The following is a 12,705-nucleotide window of genomic DNA, read 5'->3' as shown; positions in this document are numbered from 1 at the left end:
AAATCTATCTACATATTCTACAAAGATTCTTCCAGAGACAGTGAATACATAGAAAACTACCCATGAATTTTCTCTCTCTCTCGATATCCAAAATGTCTATGATAGCTTCATATCTTCCTCCCATAACCTGGCTAAAGCTTATTAACTTTCATAATTTGTTGTAATTCAGTTTAGCTTAGAGAGGTTTGGAAAAAAAAAAGTAACATTCATGTTAATATTAGTTTGAAATACTCTCAAAAATTAATAAAGAAACTGAGAACAGTTAAGTGTCTCTTACAGGCCTCAAACCAAACTGTAACTACACTTAAGCTTTCCAGAGCACAAACGACAGTATAGCCAGTTCTGTTTTCCGCATACTCACTTCCAAACATACTGGAAAATCTAGACTATACCTTGTTGTTTCTTATTTTATATTCTACTGACTATAAAAATTAGAAGAGTGCACATTTTAGTTTAATTTTGCAACCTTCACATGGAAAACTCTGTATGAGCTGTCCCCGTAGATGTTTCTGTAAAACCAAGTGCCAGCTCTGCCTCCATTCCTACTCTATGGGAACCCTGGTTCAATGGTAGATCAGTAAATAATTCAGTTATCTTTACTGTTACTGATAAGCACAGCAAAGTTAATATCATTAGCCAACATACTAAAGTCAACATACCTCCTTTATATAAACACACGAAGCAAATCCACCTGTACTTGAGTTGTGTTTTTAAGATACTATCTCGTTCTATCAACATGCATAAGAAGTTAGACACTAAAATACCCCCTAAAATTCTGAAAGACTTCTGCATATGAAATTACTATTAAAATCTGATATTGCGCTCACTGTGAGCAAATGAAAATTCAATGTTCCTTTCATATTCTGAACAAATATCTGTATCTTCTTCTCCCCTGATCTAACAACAAGCCTAAGCTGTGTTTTTCCTAGCTTTGGGCTATTGCTTTTTTGTTGTGACATCTCCAGAGTGGATGCTTTTTGTTTCTATTGATACTTCTGATTATGTTTATGCAGGGTGCGTATCATTCACTTACCCTTAAGCATCTGTTTTCTGTTGCACACATTCACTGTAGTATCATACTGTAAAGCTCACATTTAATCTGCTGTCCATTTTCCTTTAACTTACTGTTTTATGGAAGAGGACTTCAATTTGAACGGGTATTTCTTATTCTTAGATCAGGTCTCATTTTGTTAGTTATCTTCTAAGAATGTTTCTCTACAATACAAGCAACGGCCAGAATCAGACTAATCCTTTTTCTCTACTGGATCTCTGAATAACATTTACAGGATCTCATGGTTCAAAGTTCTTACAGTAAGTACATCTACATGAAAGTAAGGAACAGTACTGGGTATTAAAAAAAAAAAAAAAAAGAAAAAAAAAAACATGGAGAAATTCGTCAGTGTTCACCTTGTTTTCACCAGCTGTAGCAGGGAATAATTTCACTAAACATACAGTGTCCAAGACATGCCTGTCACAAATACCTGCATGAGGTTTTCGTTTTGAAATGTTTTTGTCTCCATCCTGTGATTATTTGCGCTTAAAAAAATAATCTAAATTTCATTTTTTCAGAACTATACTATTATCATAGCTGAACATAGCTTCCCCTTGTCCAAAAAAAAAAAAAGAAAAGAAGCTTAAAAAGACAACTCTTAACTCTTCAAAGTCATGTGGCACTCAGAGAAGTATCCTTGTAGCCATCCTTCCACTTAGCTTCACCTTCTGGTAGTATTCATAATTTCCCCCCCTAGATGCTGTATAGTTCTGTATTTCAGGACAACAGATTTAGCCAAGAAACACAAGGAAGCGACTGCTAAATTGCATGATGCTTCACTTGGAATACTAGTGAACATATTTGGATTTTAGCACTTACAATCATAACACCTAGACACGAGAACCCTGTGGTACAGTTAACCTGGAGGAAGACTTTTTCTGCACGAACATAAATTATTCTACTTACTCCATTCTTCAGGCAAAGATTGGTATTTGTAGGAAAACTGCATTGTTAATGTCACAGTCCAGACACCAAAAGCAAGGATTATAGTCAAGTACGTTGTTCTTCTAGATGTACATGATCTGCCAAGATGTCATTTTCAACAGCTGATATTTAAAATTAGAATGTAGTTGAGAAACTGAGTTATATAGTTATATGACATAGATGCACATACTTACTAATCAATCTTAAGGAGGGAACAAAAAAAAACGTAGCAAAAAAACTCACTTCTCGTGCTTGTCAATATTTGGATGCAAATCAAAGAATCACTTTAGTGTCTGTGTTTTTGGTTTGATCTTTTCTTGAGTTGAATTTTAGTTCTCAATCAACTCTCATACTGTGCCACCGTCTGAGCAGACTACTGAGTCACATCATTCAAAGAAAGTAGAAAAACAACATCATTGGATGCTGATCCCAAACTGAAAATATGCCACAGTCCCTCATTCTCCTTTCACATTTCACTTCTGTAATTAAATTCTACCCATAGAATTATACCACCTCCATTACAGAGCTATATTACTCAAAATCATTTCCTGAGCACTAAGCCTGCAACATACCAAATTGTCAAGAACAGTTTAGGAAAAACATAACGTCATGTATGCACATGACTTTCAACTGATACAGTTAGCAAGCACTGAAACTCTGCAGGAAATGAAATACTCTAACAAAAAATGGACCTTCTGAAAAGCATGCTCAAAATTTCATGCTTATTCTCTAATTGCCAAACACTGGAGATGTTCGTCCCGCAAGCTACTACTATTAAAACTTGCCTGCTATGATACTGAAACTGGAGTTCATTTTTTTCACTTTTAGGAAACTTCATTCCTTCTTTTAAATGTCTATTGCCAGAGAAAATCGTAGTGAAAAGGAAGCAAAGTCCAACTTCTACGTTGCAAATATGAACTTAAAACTCATTAGTTTATGCAATATACCAGCTTAAACATTCAAATGGATTTTACAGTAATGCTGCCTGATCCGACTGAACGCATCCGCCCAACCATTCCTGTACTTTATCTTCTCTTAAACTTAATTTTGGACAAATGCACAAAGAACTTTTTAAACAGAAAAGCCCTAATTTCTGTTGCTTGTATGTGTGAAGCTGGATCCAGTCAGCAAATATTCTTACAAGCATTCATGTTTGCTATGCAGGATTTTTAAAACGTGACAAAAAAATCTAAATGTGGTAAACGAAACAACAAGAAATAGTACCAGGGGATTGGAGAAGCATTACTAACAAACTGTTCTCAGGCTCTGTTCTATTATTAAAGTGACTGAAAAGCTAGGTGCATGCGATGCTGCCCGTCACTGGTTTTCTGTTAAAAAAAAAAAGGACAAATACGACACTCAGATTTCCTCCCCCGGGGCTAGGATGGGGGCAGTTTTAAAAGGTTACTGAGAATTCATGCCCGTGCTTAGCTCCAAGCGGGACCCGGAGCGAGAACATGAGCGCGGCTGAGGGATCTCGCAGAGGAAACTGCTCCCAGGCCCCGCAGCGGGACGCCCCCGGCCCGCCGGAGGGGGGTCCCCGCGGCACGGCCGCGCCGCCGCCCCGCGCCCCTCGCCCACGCAAGTCCCGAGGAGCGGGAGGTGAGGGGGGCTCTGCCCCGCGGGGCCTCCGCCTGCCCCCTCAGCGCCGGACGAAAGGGGAAGGAGGGCTGAGCGGAGCGGCGGGTCAGCCCGCAGCTTGTTGCGGGAGGGGAGCGGAGAAGAGGAAGGGAAAGCTCCGACCCGGGGAGAGGGGAGGCGGCGGGCAGCGCTCCCCGCGCAGGGCCCTCGGCAGCCGCGGGGGTGGGGGGGGTGCAGAACTGGGCAGCAGCAGAGAGAGGGCGAGGGAAGGAGCGCTCCCCCCTCAGCGCCGGGGCCGGGGGCAGAGCCGGGCCAGGCGGCTGCCCCTCACCTGGTAGATGGCGGCCCAGCTGGCGGCCTGGTCGAGCCGGTGGAACTCCTTCTCGATCTCCATGGTGGGGGCACCGCGCCAGGCCTGGCCCCCCGGCGCCGCTCCCGCCCGCCGCTCCGGCAGCTCCGGCTCCAGCCGCTCCCGAGGCCGCGGCTCCCTGCTCTGCATGTCGCCCCGCCCGCCCTCCTTCCCGCCGGAACTACGCCACCCGCCCCGGCCACGCGACGTCCGGGGCGGGCCGCGCCGGGGGGCGCGCGGGGGGGCGCGCGGTGCGGGCCGGTTGCGGCGGGCGCGAGCGCGCGGGGGGGTGGGGGGGGAGGCTGTGGGGGCCGCCGCCCGCTTCGGGCGGAAAAGCGGCGCCTCCTTCCCCCGGTACCGCCGTCCTCGCGGCCCCCCGAGGCCGCGGTCCGGCAGAGCGCTGCGGCAGGCGGGGCGGGCGCGGGTGCCCGCTGCCCCTCAGCCGTCCCGCCCGGGGCGGTGCTGACAGGTAGGGCGGCCCCGGCGGGGCGGGCGGGCCGCAGGTGGCAGCGGGGAGTCCCGGCTCGTGCCCGGCGGCGGGCCGTGGCAGGGCAGGCAGCACGCGGAGCCCTCGGTTGTAGGGCTGCGGGCCCCAGGCTGGCGTCTCCCGGTTGCGGGGCTGTGAGGAAGGGCTCGAATCGCGTTCTCAAGCTCTTCGTTTGCAGCAGGAGGGTCGGAAGTTTCTAAAAATTGTCCTGCGGCCATCTGACGGCAGAGGAAGGGCTGCAAGGAGAGCGGCGGCCGGGCAGCAGGTGCCCGAGCCGGCGGTGCAGAGCGCTCGGGGCTGTGTCCATGTGCCCGCTTCAGGGGAAGGCAGCGCCGTTCTCTCGCGCTGCAGTCGGAGATGGAGAGTTTCTCTTTTGCTCTGACACAGTCTGCTGAACGAAATGTGTGTCTGTCAGTTGTGCCATAGCTTTGGTTTAAAGGGATGTGTGATGTGAGAAGCTCTGAGTGGAGTTTGATCATCTGTCCCCTGTTCTTGGATTCCTCCTCTGAAACAGCCATTACTGCCAAGGTGCTGTAGTCCTGTGCCAGGAGGTGTCATTCTGTCCCATCCTTCTCATAATACCGAGCGAAGTTTTAGCATACATTTTAGCATATCTTTTGTTGGAGAGCCAACATCTTTCTTCCTGAGCTCCAAGAGCAAGACATTCCAAACATATGGAGGTAATTATCCCATGTATAATGCTGGAGCACACTTTGTTTCCAAAGTGAGGAATTTTACTCTTCATGTCAGCTAGCCTGTTAGATTACTGTTTCTTGGGCTTTTAGAGCATACTGGTGCTTCTGAGGGTGGGCGCAGGCTTGGCGTACCTGGTGTCTCTGCACCCTGAACGCTGACGCAAAGTAAGGTGGTGAGTGGGCTGTAGGATCAACATTTCTCATGAGTAAATTTGATAACAAATGCCCTAAGCACAGCGTCGAGTGAAAGCAGTGAGAGTGGCGTAGTTCTCAACAGGCAAGATACGTCCATGTCGTGGAAGACAGAAGTATTTCGTAGCTTAGCTGCAGCCCTTGCACCACTTAGCTGTTCCTGCTAGAGGAAGCTTTTCCATTCCTTTCCCTAATTGTTCTACCGTGCAGTCTTTGGAAGAGGCTCCCTTTCAGTGTTCAGCCCCCGAATACCAACCTGTTCAAGAATTACTTATTAGGCCACTTAAGCGCAAACGGATGCTCTCTGAGAAGAGAGGACTAGTCAGAGATGTGAGCTCAGGGGCCCAGAATTTTGAGGGAGGGTTAATAGCAATGCCCACAGTAAAGGTAAGCTGTGGAAAGTGTCTTGATGGGATAAAGGACTTAACCTAGGTAAACAATGAAACATTGTTCTCCAGTCAGCTGCTGCATGTAGCACAGAGGCATTAGCAAATAGTATTAAAAAGATTTCTTGCCTGTCTTACTGCATGGGCTTTCTCTTGACCTGATTTTTGGAACTGGGCAGGTGCAGTATTAGTGCCATGAATGAAAGGCTTTCCACCTATTGAGACCTACTTCCCTATTACTAAAAGCAATGGATGGGGGACAGCAGCTTCTCTCCCAGTCTGGCTGCTCTGAGGCAGTATCCTTATCTGGAGTCCAGGTGGTGAATTTTTAACCTACTGGACCTGGAGACATAAAGACAAATTTAACAACTTTGCTGCTTTCCCCGTTATTTCAGGGTCACGAATTGTGAACGTATGTGGGGAGTCTCGCTCTGTTTCTGTGATTCCATACTGAGATATGACTCTTTATAATGTCACCGAAGAGCAGTTCCTGCAGATGGCCATTTTTCATGCAGGCATAAACCTGATCCTACCTAGAAGAGGTCAAAGCTTGTGATGCTACAACTAAATGCAACTGAATTTCTGCAGTGCATAAGCATTTTATAAGGGAAGATAGCATACACTCTTTTATGCTTATGTCACCTGAATGAACATAATAAATAAAATCAGTACAAGTTCTTCAGTCAATGATTCATCAGCAATATATTCTGCTAAGTGTGTGCTCGTCACAGAAATAATTGCCTTGAATGACAAAACCTCATGTATTACCCTGAACAAATTGATATTCAGCTGAAGATTTCAGAGTAACCCAGAAAAGAAGAGATATAAAAGTGACCAGTGACATTTCTTCATAAATCTGTGTCTATCACAGTTGCAATTAGTGTGGCCAGTAACATTTTAAAATGTGTCAGTCTGGATCAATTAATGATTTTATTAAATAACTGGAAATTTTGGAGGGGATAGACTACAAATATTTGCTTTTACCTATATATGCCTATATAAAAGAATTAGTAAACAATTTGCAGCAGGGATAGCACATTGTGACTCCTGTTTCAGAAAAGCACAGCTAATTGGTGGCATAATTTGATAGCATAAGCTATGGAATTCTTTTGGCTTGGTTTTTGCATGCAATTTCAGCAATAGGCCATGCAATGACATCTGAAGCTAAAAACCTGAGAGCCTTGCGATGTGCAGTTAGATACTAGTGTTTGTCAAATAATGAGCTTCATCTCTTTGGCACCTTGTGGTGCTACGACAGTGTAAAGGGCACGTGGGCCACTTACGGAACCATCCAGTGCATTCTGAAGGTGAGAATTCTGAATTCCTGCTGCTGAGTCAGGGAGAGCACCCTGCCTTTTTCTCTGTAACCGCTGTAGGGGTTTGTAGTAATTTTTCTTTATCCTCTGATGTACACTAGGCTCTAGCTACCTACAAAACAACGTGAAACAGCCCGGCCTTGAGTCTAAAAATGAACATTAGCAGAACAACGGAACTAACTCTATTATTTTTAATTCATCTGAAACCCATAAAATTACTTACTCAGTCTAATCATGTTGAAGTCTTTCATTTGCCTTTCTCCTAACAATATTCAGCATTTTGAAATGACCTAGTTTAAAGCAGCTAAATTCATAAATATCCATTAAAGCGTCTGTAAATATGATACATGTTGTTCTTTCACTGTTTGATTTTTGAATGCAACTTTATAGTTACATTAAGCCAGTTCTAGCTGGCTACATCTCCTGTGGGCAACTGGGCGGCTTGCCATTCACATTCAACACACTTAATGCTATGGCACTGTATGTATTTGTGTCTCTGGTTACCAGAAATATAATCTCTTCTGAAATAGAGCTCAGCCTTGGGTCCACTTGTATGTCCTTTTGGTGTTACATCTTAGCGATTCCTTGTTCTGATTTCCTCTTTTGTTGTTAAACATTCAGGATTATTACCGTGGAAAGTTCAGTTCTGTCTTGCTTTTCCTCTCACCGATATTACAACATCATACACGCTCTAACGATTCATGTTATACCGTGGTTACTTTGAAGTACCTGTAAGTTCAGGGGCAAAATCCAGTGCAGTTGGACATTATCATATGGTGTAGACGGTTTTGCTTCTGATTCTGTTCTGATGTTGGCATCAGTTTTAATGTGATAAAATTATTCTTGGTTTATATTGCTGTATGCAAGGTCAGAATCAAGCCTGGTGTATTCTAACTTGGTATGGTTTCTTCGATTAAAATGTACATTAGCTTGTAATTTTTTGATACTAAGGTTACATACACAAATTGATACTCAGGCTCACCTAACTTTAAAGCTCCTTGAAGATGTAAGCAGTTAAGAGTGGCACTTACGAAAGATAGTGTGCTTAGTGGAGACTCAGGATGAGAGACTACATTAGGAAGTTGCAGAAATAGGAAACGATTAAATATTTTAGTTCATATACTTCTGAGAGGCTTAGGCATATAAGTCAAGGGTTCAGGAAAGTATGTATCTCTGAATTCACAGATCTGAGCTGCTTTCGGGAGTGAGATGCACAAGCCTGATGGCTTTTTTAACAGAAAGAGGGAAAATACTGTAATGAGCATGGGTTCAGGGCAAAATTGCTATAGCCCGAGTCTTGGGCAATTCATCAGAAAGGACAATCAGATTCTAGTCCTGCTAGTGGTAAATGTCTGTGCAAAAGAGTTTCCTTTGTTTTCAAAATGTGGTCTACTGGTTCTTTGAGTATGTCTTCAGGACCGGGTTTCTCAAGGAATGTAAGCGTGGAGAACCTATTTGTGAGTGGGGAGCTTAGACTAAAGAGAAATGCTGATTTATGCAATTGTGCCAAAACTGAGGGAATTTCGTGCATGCTAAGAGAAAACGAGGATCGATAACAGTGAGGAAAAGGAGGTGCAAATAGAAAAAATACATTTCTGACGGCGTAGTAAAGATCGAAACTGGATTTCAAAGCAACGCCGGTTTTCTGAGAAGCGAGTCACGTTCTGACAGTGGGGGTGAGGGCAGTGACGTCACGGCTGTGTTAACGTGTCGGATGGCGTCACCTGCCGGCTGAGCGCTGTCTCTGCGGCGGCTGCAAGGTGCCGTGTGCGCGCCCCGCGGGCCGCGTTTTCCGGCTGAATTCGCCATCGGGGAGGCTGGGCGGCGCAGCGGGAGGCAGCCTCCTCCTCCTCTTCCGCTTCCGAGGGATGGCTCCAGCACGGTGTAACGGGATTCACACCTTGACATGGAGCTCAGCAGCCGCTTACTTAACCCAACCCGCTGCGTAACTCTAATTGCTTCTCGAACCTTAGTGGTTTAACTGGGCCCCAGCGCGATCGCTAATGAAGAGGCTGTTGGGAGAGACGATTACGTGTAGCAACAAGAAATGTAACCGCTTGGGGTCACTCTTTCCCGCAGTTAGCACTGAATGAGGTTCAGGAACTACTGAAATCCTCCGTCGGCGTCTCCTCTTGGAAGCATTACTGTAGACAATTGGGTACGAACGGAGCTGCTCATGTAATGAAACAAATGTTTCATTTTCATTTCTCTTTGAAATGAACTGTTTTCTGTGGTGATAATTCTATTAATATCCTGTACTACTCATTGCGGTGCCTCTGATTCTCCAAGGACAAGGCTGAAATTTGGAATCGGAGTAGATGTGGCGTCTAAGCTGTGGGCAGATGTCTTTGTGGAAGGCTGTGGCACTGCCGCATGTCATAACTGCTCATTTCTTGGCTCCAAAACAAATACTAGAGCAATTGCTGTCTTCTGTATGGAAACTATGACCATCATTTTTCATTTTATGAAAAATACAAAATTTAGCACAAAATTATTGTTGCAGCCGTGCTATAGGGTCTCATGCATAGACTGACCCTTTCTAAATCAGGCTCTTCATGAAAGCAGGATGAAAAGACCATCCTTGACCCACTAATTCATGTTCTATTTTATTTTCCTTCAGTATCGGGTCTTAAAATTGTTAGTGTATTTTTGAAACTTTGCTATAAGTGTCAATGGAAGGTTATTAAGAGTTGAGTCACTTAACTTTTTACACTGTTCTTTTCCGTTAGTCTTTGTGAAGATGCACTTTCCAACGGGCAAAACATTTCAGTCTAAAGTGCTTCTGCAGGGAAAATTGATCCTTAGTTAGCTTGGCTTCTTTGAAATATTTTTTCCAGTGACTTCTGAACTATTTGCTTCTTGATAGAAAGCAGTACAAATTAAAAAACACAATCTAGTGATGATTAGGGTAGACTAGAATAGGTAATAGGAATGACTGGATTGGAATTTTTGTGAGAAGGTCTGTTTTCATTACATTTCCAGTCCTGTGTTGCAATGTAAAAAGGGTAAATTAATCTCTGGATTTATAATTTCACTTGAAGCCAAAGGGTCTTAAATATATTTCAGTCAAGAATATGGTCTGAAAAGGGTCACTTGGAACAGAAAGACCTGTGCCCTACAGATGTCTGCAACCATTTAATAGATATTTAGTCCTGAAATTGCAGTCTCCGCACAGACCTGGAGCAGCAAAACATTTCCTAACAGCCTATATGAAATTTATGATCTACCTTACAAAATACTAAAAGTTGCAAAATCTACAAAGCATTGTGGGAAAAAAAAACAGAAGAGATTAAAAACATTACTAGTGACATAGATCCTTATAATGGAAGATTAGGTAAGTGAAAATGTTCTGCGATCACAGAACACAAGTCTTCTTGCACTTTAGAGAGGAAGGCAGACCCTCTCCAAAATAATTCCAACTTGTGTAACCTGAGGCACATTGCCTTTTCATCGAATATACGCCGATTCAGGGTTTTTAGTTGGTAAATTGTCCACTAGAACCTGGCACTTAAAATGAGAATCCAAAAGAATGGGTTGGATCTTGTTACTTATTCCACTTCATAAAAAAGAGAAGGTTCTTGTCCATTTCATATCCTCTCGTCTTTCTCCGTAGTTCAATTTGATAAAGAAAGAAAGTTGCAAATACAGACTAGGATACCAAAACTCTGCTTACTGCCTCTGCTAGAAGAGAGTAAGAAGAACTTTTTTTTGCACAGTACATCAGTTTATACTAAACTGCACTTACGAAGTAATCTGTTGAAATTCTGTGTGAAAAGGAAAGAGGAAAAGGAAAGACATCTACCTACAATCTCTACATTGGAGTCTGAGCCATCAGTGATGGTGTGACAAAATGTACCTATGGGAGAAGTGAAAAACATGTGTGAGCATGTGCACCGTTTGCTGCTCCTGATATTTTTCAGCCTTCACGGGTTTTGCAGAGTGTGTTTAAGATCAATGTCATGCTGTGGCAGAAGCAGCTAGAGGTAGAAATTTGTAAGGGAGTTGTAGCTGCTAAAGACCATCTTACCATTGGATGGCACCGTAGTCCGTACTGCTCATAGTAATCGCAGCTCTGAATAATTTTACTCCTAAGAATTTTAGGTCAAGCAGCAACTAATACGGAAATAGTTACTGGAAAGACTTTTTTATGGCTAACATGATGTCAGTAACATAAAAGTACGCTTGTAGAGCTGGCTTTAGTTTTGCAGCATTAGATTTTAGGAAGTCTGTGTCGAAATCTTGCCGGGTTGCTTAGTTTTCTAACTAAAGATTTGAAAATGCAGTTGATTCTGTCATATAGGACTCGGGTACCATGTACTCTCTACTGTCATAAAAGACGTTATGGGTATATTTTGTGATCATAGGATATTTTACCCCAAGGCTGTCACTGACTTTTATTCATTATGCAATGTTTTATATTAATGAGAGAATGTTTTCAGCAACCCTTTCCTTAAATAATCCTTTTTCCTTACAGCAGATGTGGCATATCCGAGTTTGGAATCGCCTTCACCTGTATATCCTGGGGCTACAGAACGAGTGAGTGTTTCAGTCTGCGGACCTGTAGTCTTACAAGCATAAGTATTTTTCAGCTCAAGTTGAAGACACAAGTGTTCAAGGGAATGTCTGCCCTTCATTCAAAGTTGTGGCTGCTGTTTTTACACATGCAAGGAAGCATTAGCTTGAATTTGAGTTCTTGATACACCTTTAGTTTAATATTGAGATAGCTATGTCATTGGTATCACTATGACCATAGCATGGCATTTGGTGCAAGCAGGCCAGCTGCAAATTTACCTCAGTTTTCTGTAGGGTTTTGCAGTCTGTTCTGAGTTCGTTGCTGCCAGTACACTGAATTTAAAGCTAAGTGAATTGTATACATAAACTGCTGACTAGACTTGAGGCTGTGTATCCAAAGGAAAAGTGTTTGGCAGCAGTATTGACCTAGCCTCACCTCCTTTGCCACCTGCTGCTGGTTTTTGTGGTATACCACCCCTTCAATTGTGCCAGCCCAACTATTTATGCAGCTGCACTTGGAAATGGAGCTGGGAACTTATCTACTTAAAAAAAAAAAAATGCTAGGTTTTCTTCTGGGTTAGTTTTAAGCAAGATCAGGTCTCCAGTATAGTGAACCACATGGCCACACAATTTTTTCTAGAACAACAGAATACATTCATGTTGGGGCAGGAAGACTACAGAAGACAAATATCGATACCATAAGCCAATATTGCCACTAAAGACTTCATCTTGAGACAGTGTAACTAAATCTACAATTTCAGTGATTTGGAGTAAATTGTGTTTTAAATTAAGAAAAGATCATATTTTAAATGATTCTGTTTGGAGCTACTTCCATATGCCATCTCTTGGTGGCACATAGACTTAGTACAGGCCCTGACAAGTATAGGTAAAGAGTCCTGAGCACAGATCAATGTTGAGCTTACTATTTGTTTTGAAAGTATTCGTTATTTATAAATAGATATTATTTATTTATTTAAAAATATTTTTAAAATGTATTTTGTAAAACCTCATAAGTAAGATCATTGTAATGGCAGAAAATGTTTTATGTGGAAAGAGTGCCCTGAAATTGTTTTTACCTAAGAGTAGAATGAGAGCCTTCTAGTTTCAGGTAAGCCTCTAAGTCGAAAAAATAGTCATAAGAAAATAAGACTACGTCCATTTTAACCAGTATTTCATTGAAAAAAAGTGTGACTATTTTCATGTTGTCCTCTA

At 43.0% G+C, this 12,705-nt stretch overlaps 1 protein-coding gene across 1 annotated transcript in view; it reads right to left on the bottom strand.

Moving 5' to 3' along the window:
• Positions 1-4,055, bottom strand: part of PTPN1 (protein tyrosine phosphatase non-receptor type 1) — a 40,497-nt gene extending 36,442 nt beyond the window's left edge. Inside the window, exon 1 of the mRNA XM_086622955.1 lies at positions 3,888-4,055. Within this exon, the coding sequence (XP_086479081.1) occupies positions 3,888-4,055 (168 nt within the window). The remainder of the gene's footprint in view (positions 1-3,887) is intronic.
• Positions 4,056-12,705: the final 8,650 nt, after the last annotated feature.

Source organism: Tauraco erythrolophus, chromosome 18 (assembly GCF_009769465.1).
Source record: "Tauraco erythrolophus isolate bTauEry1 chromosome 18, bTauEry1.pri, whole genome shotgun sequence".
In the NCBI taxonomy this organism is placed as follows: domain Eukaryota; kingdom Metazoa; phylum Chordata; class Aves; order Musophagiformes; family Musophagidae; genus Tauraco; species Tauraco erythrolophus.
The sequence above is the reverse complement of the archived record's forward strand: the minus strand, read 5'-3'. Positions and strand labels throughout refer to the sequence as shown.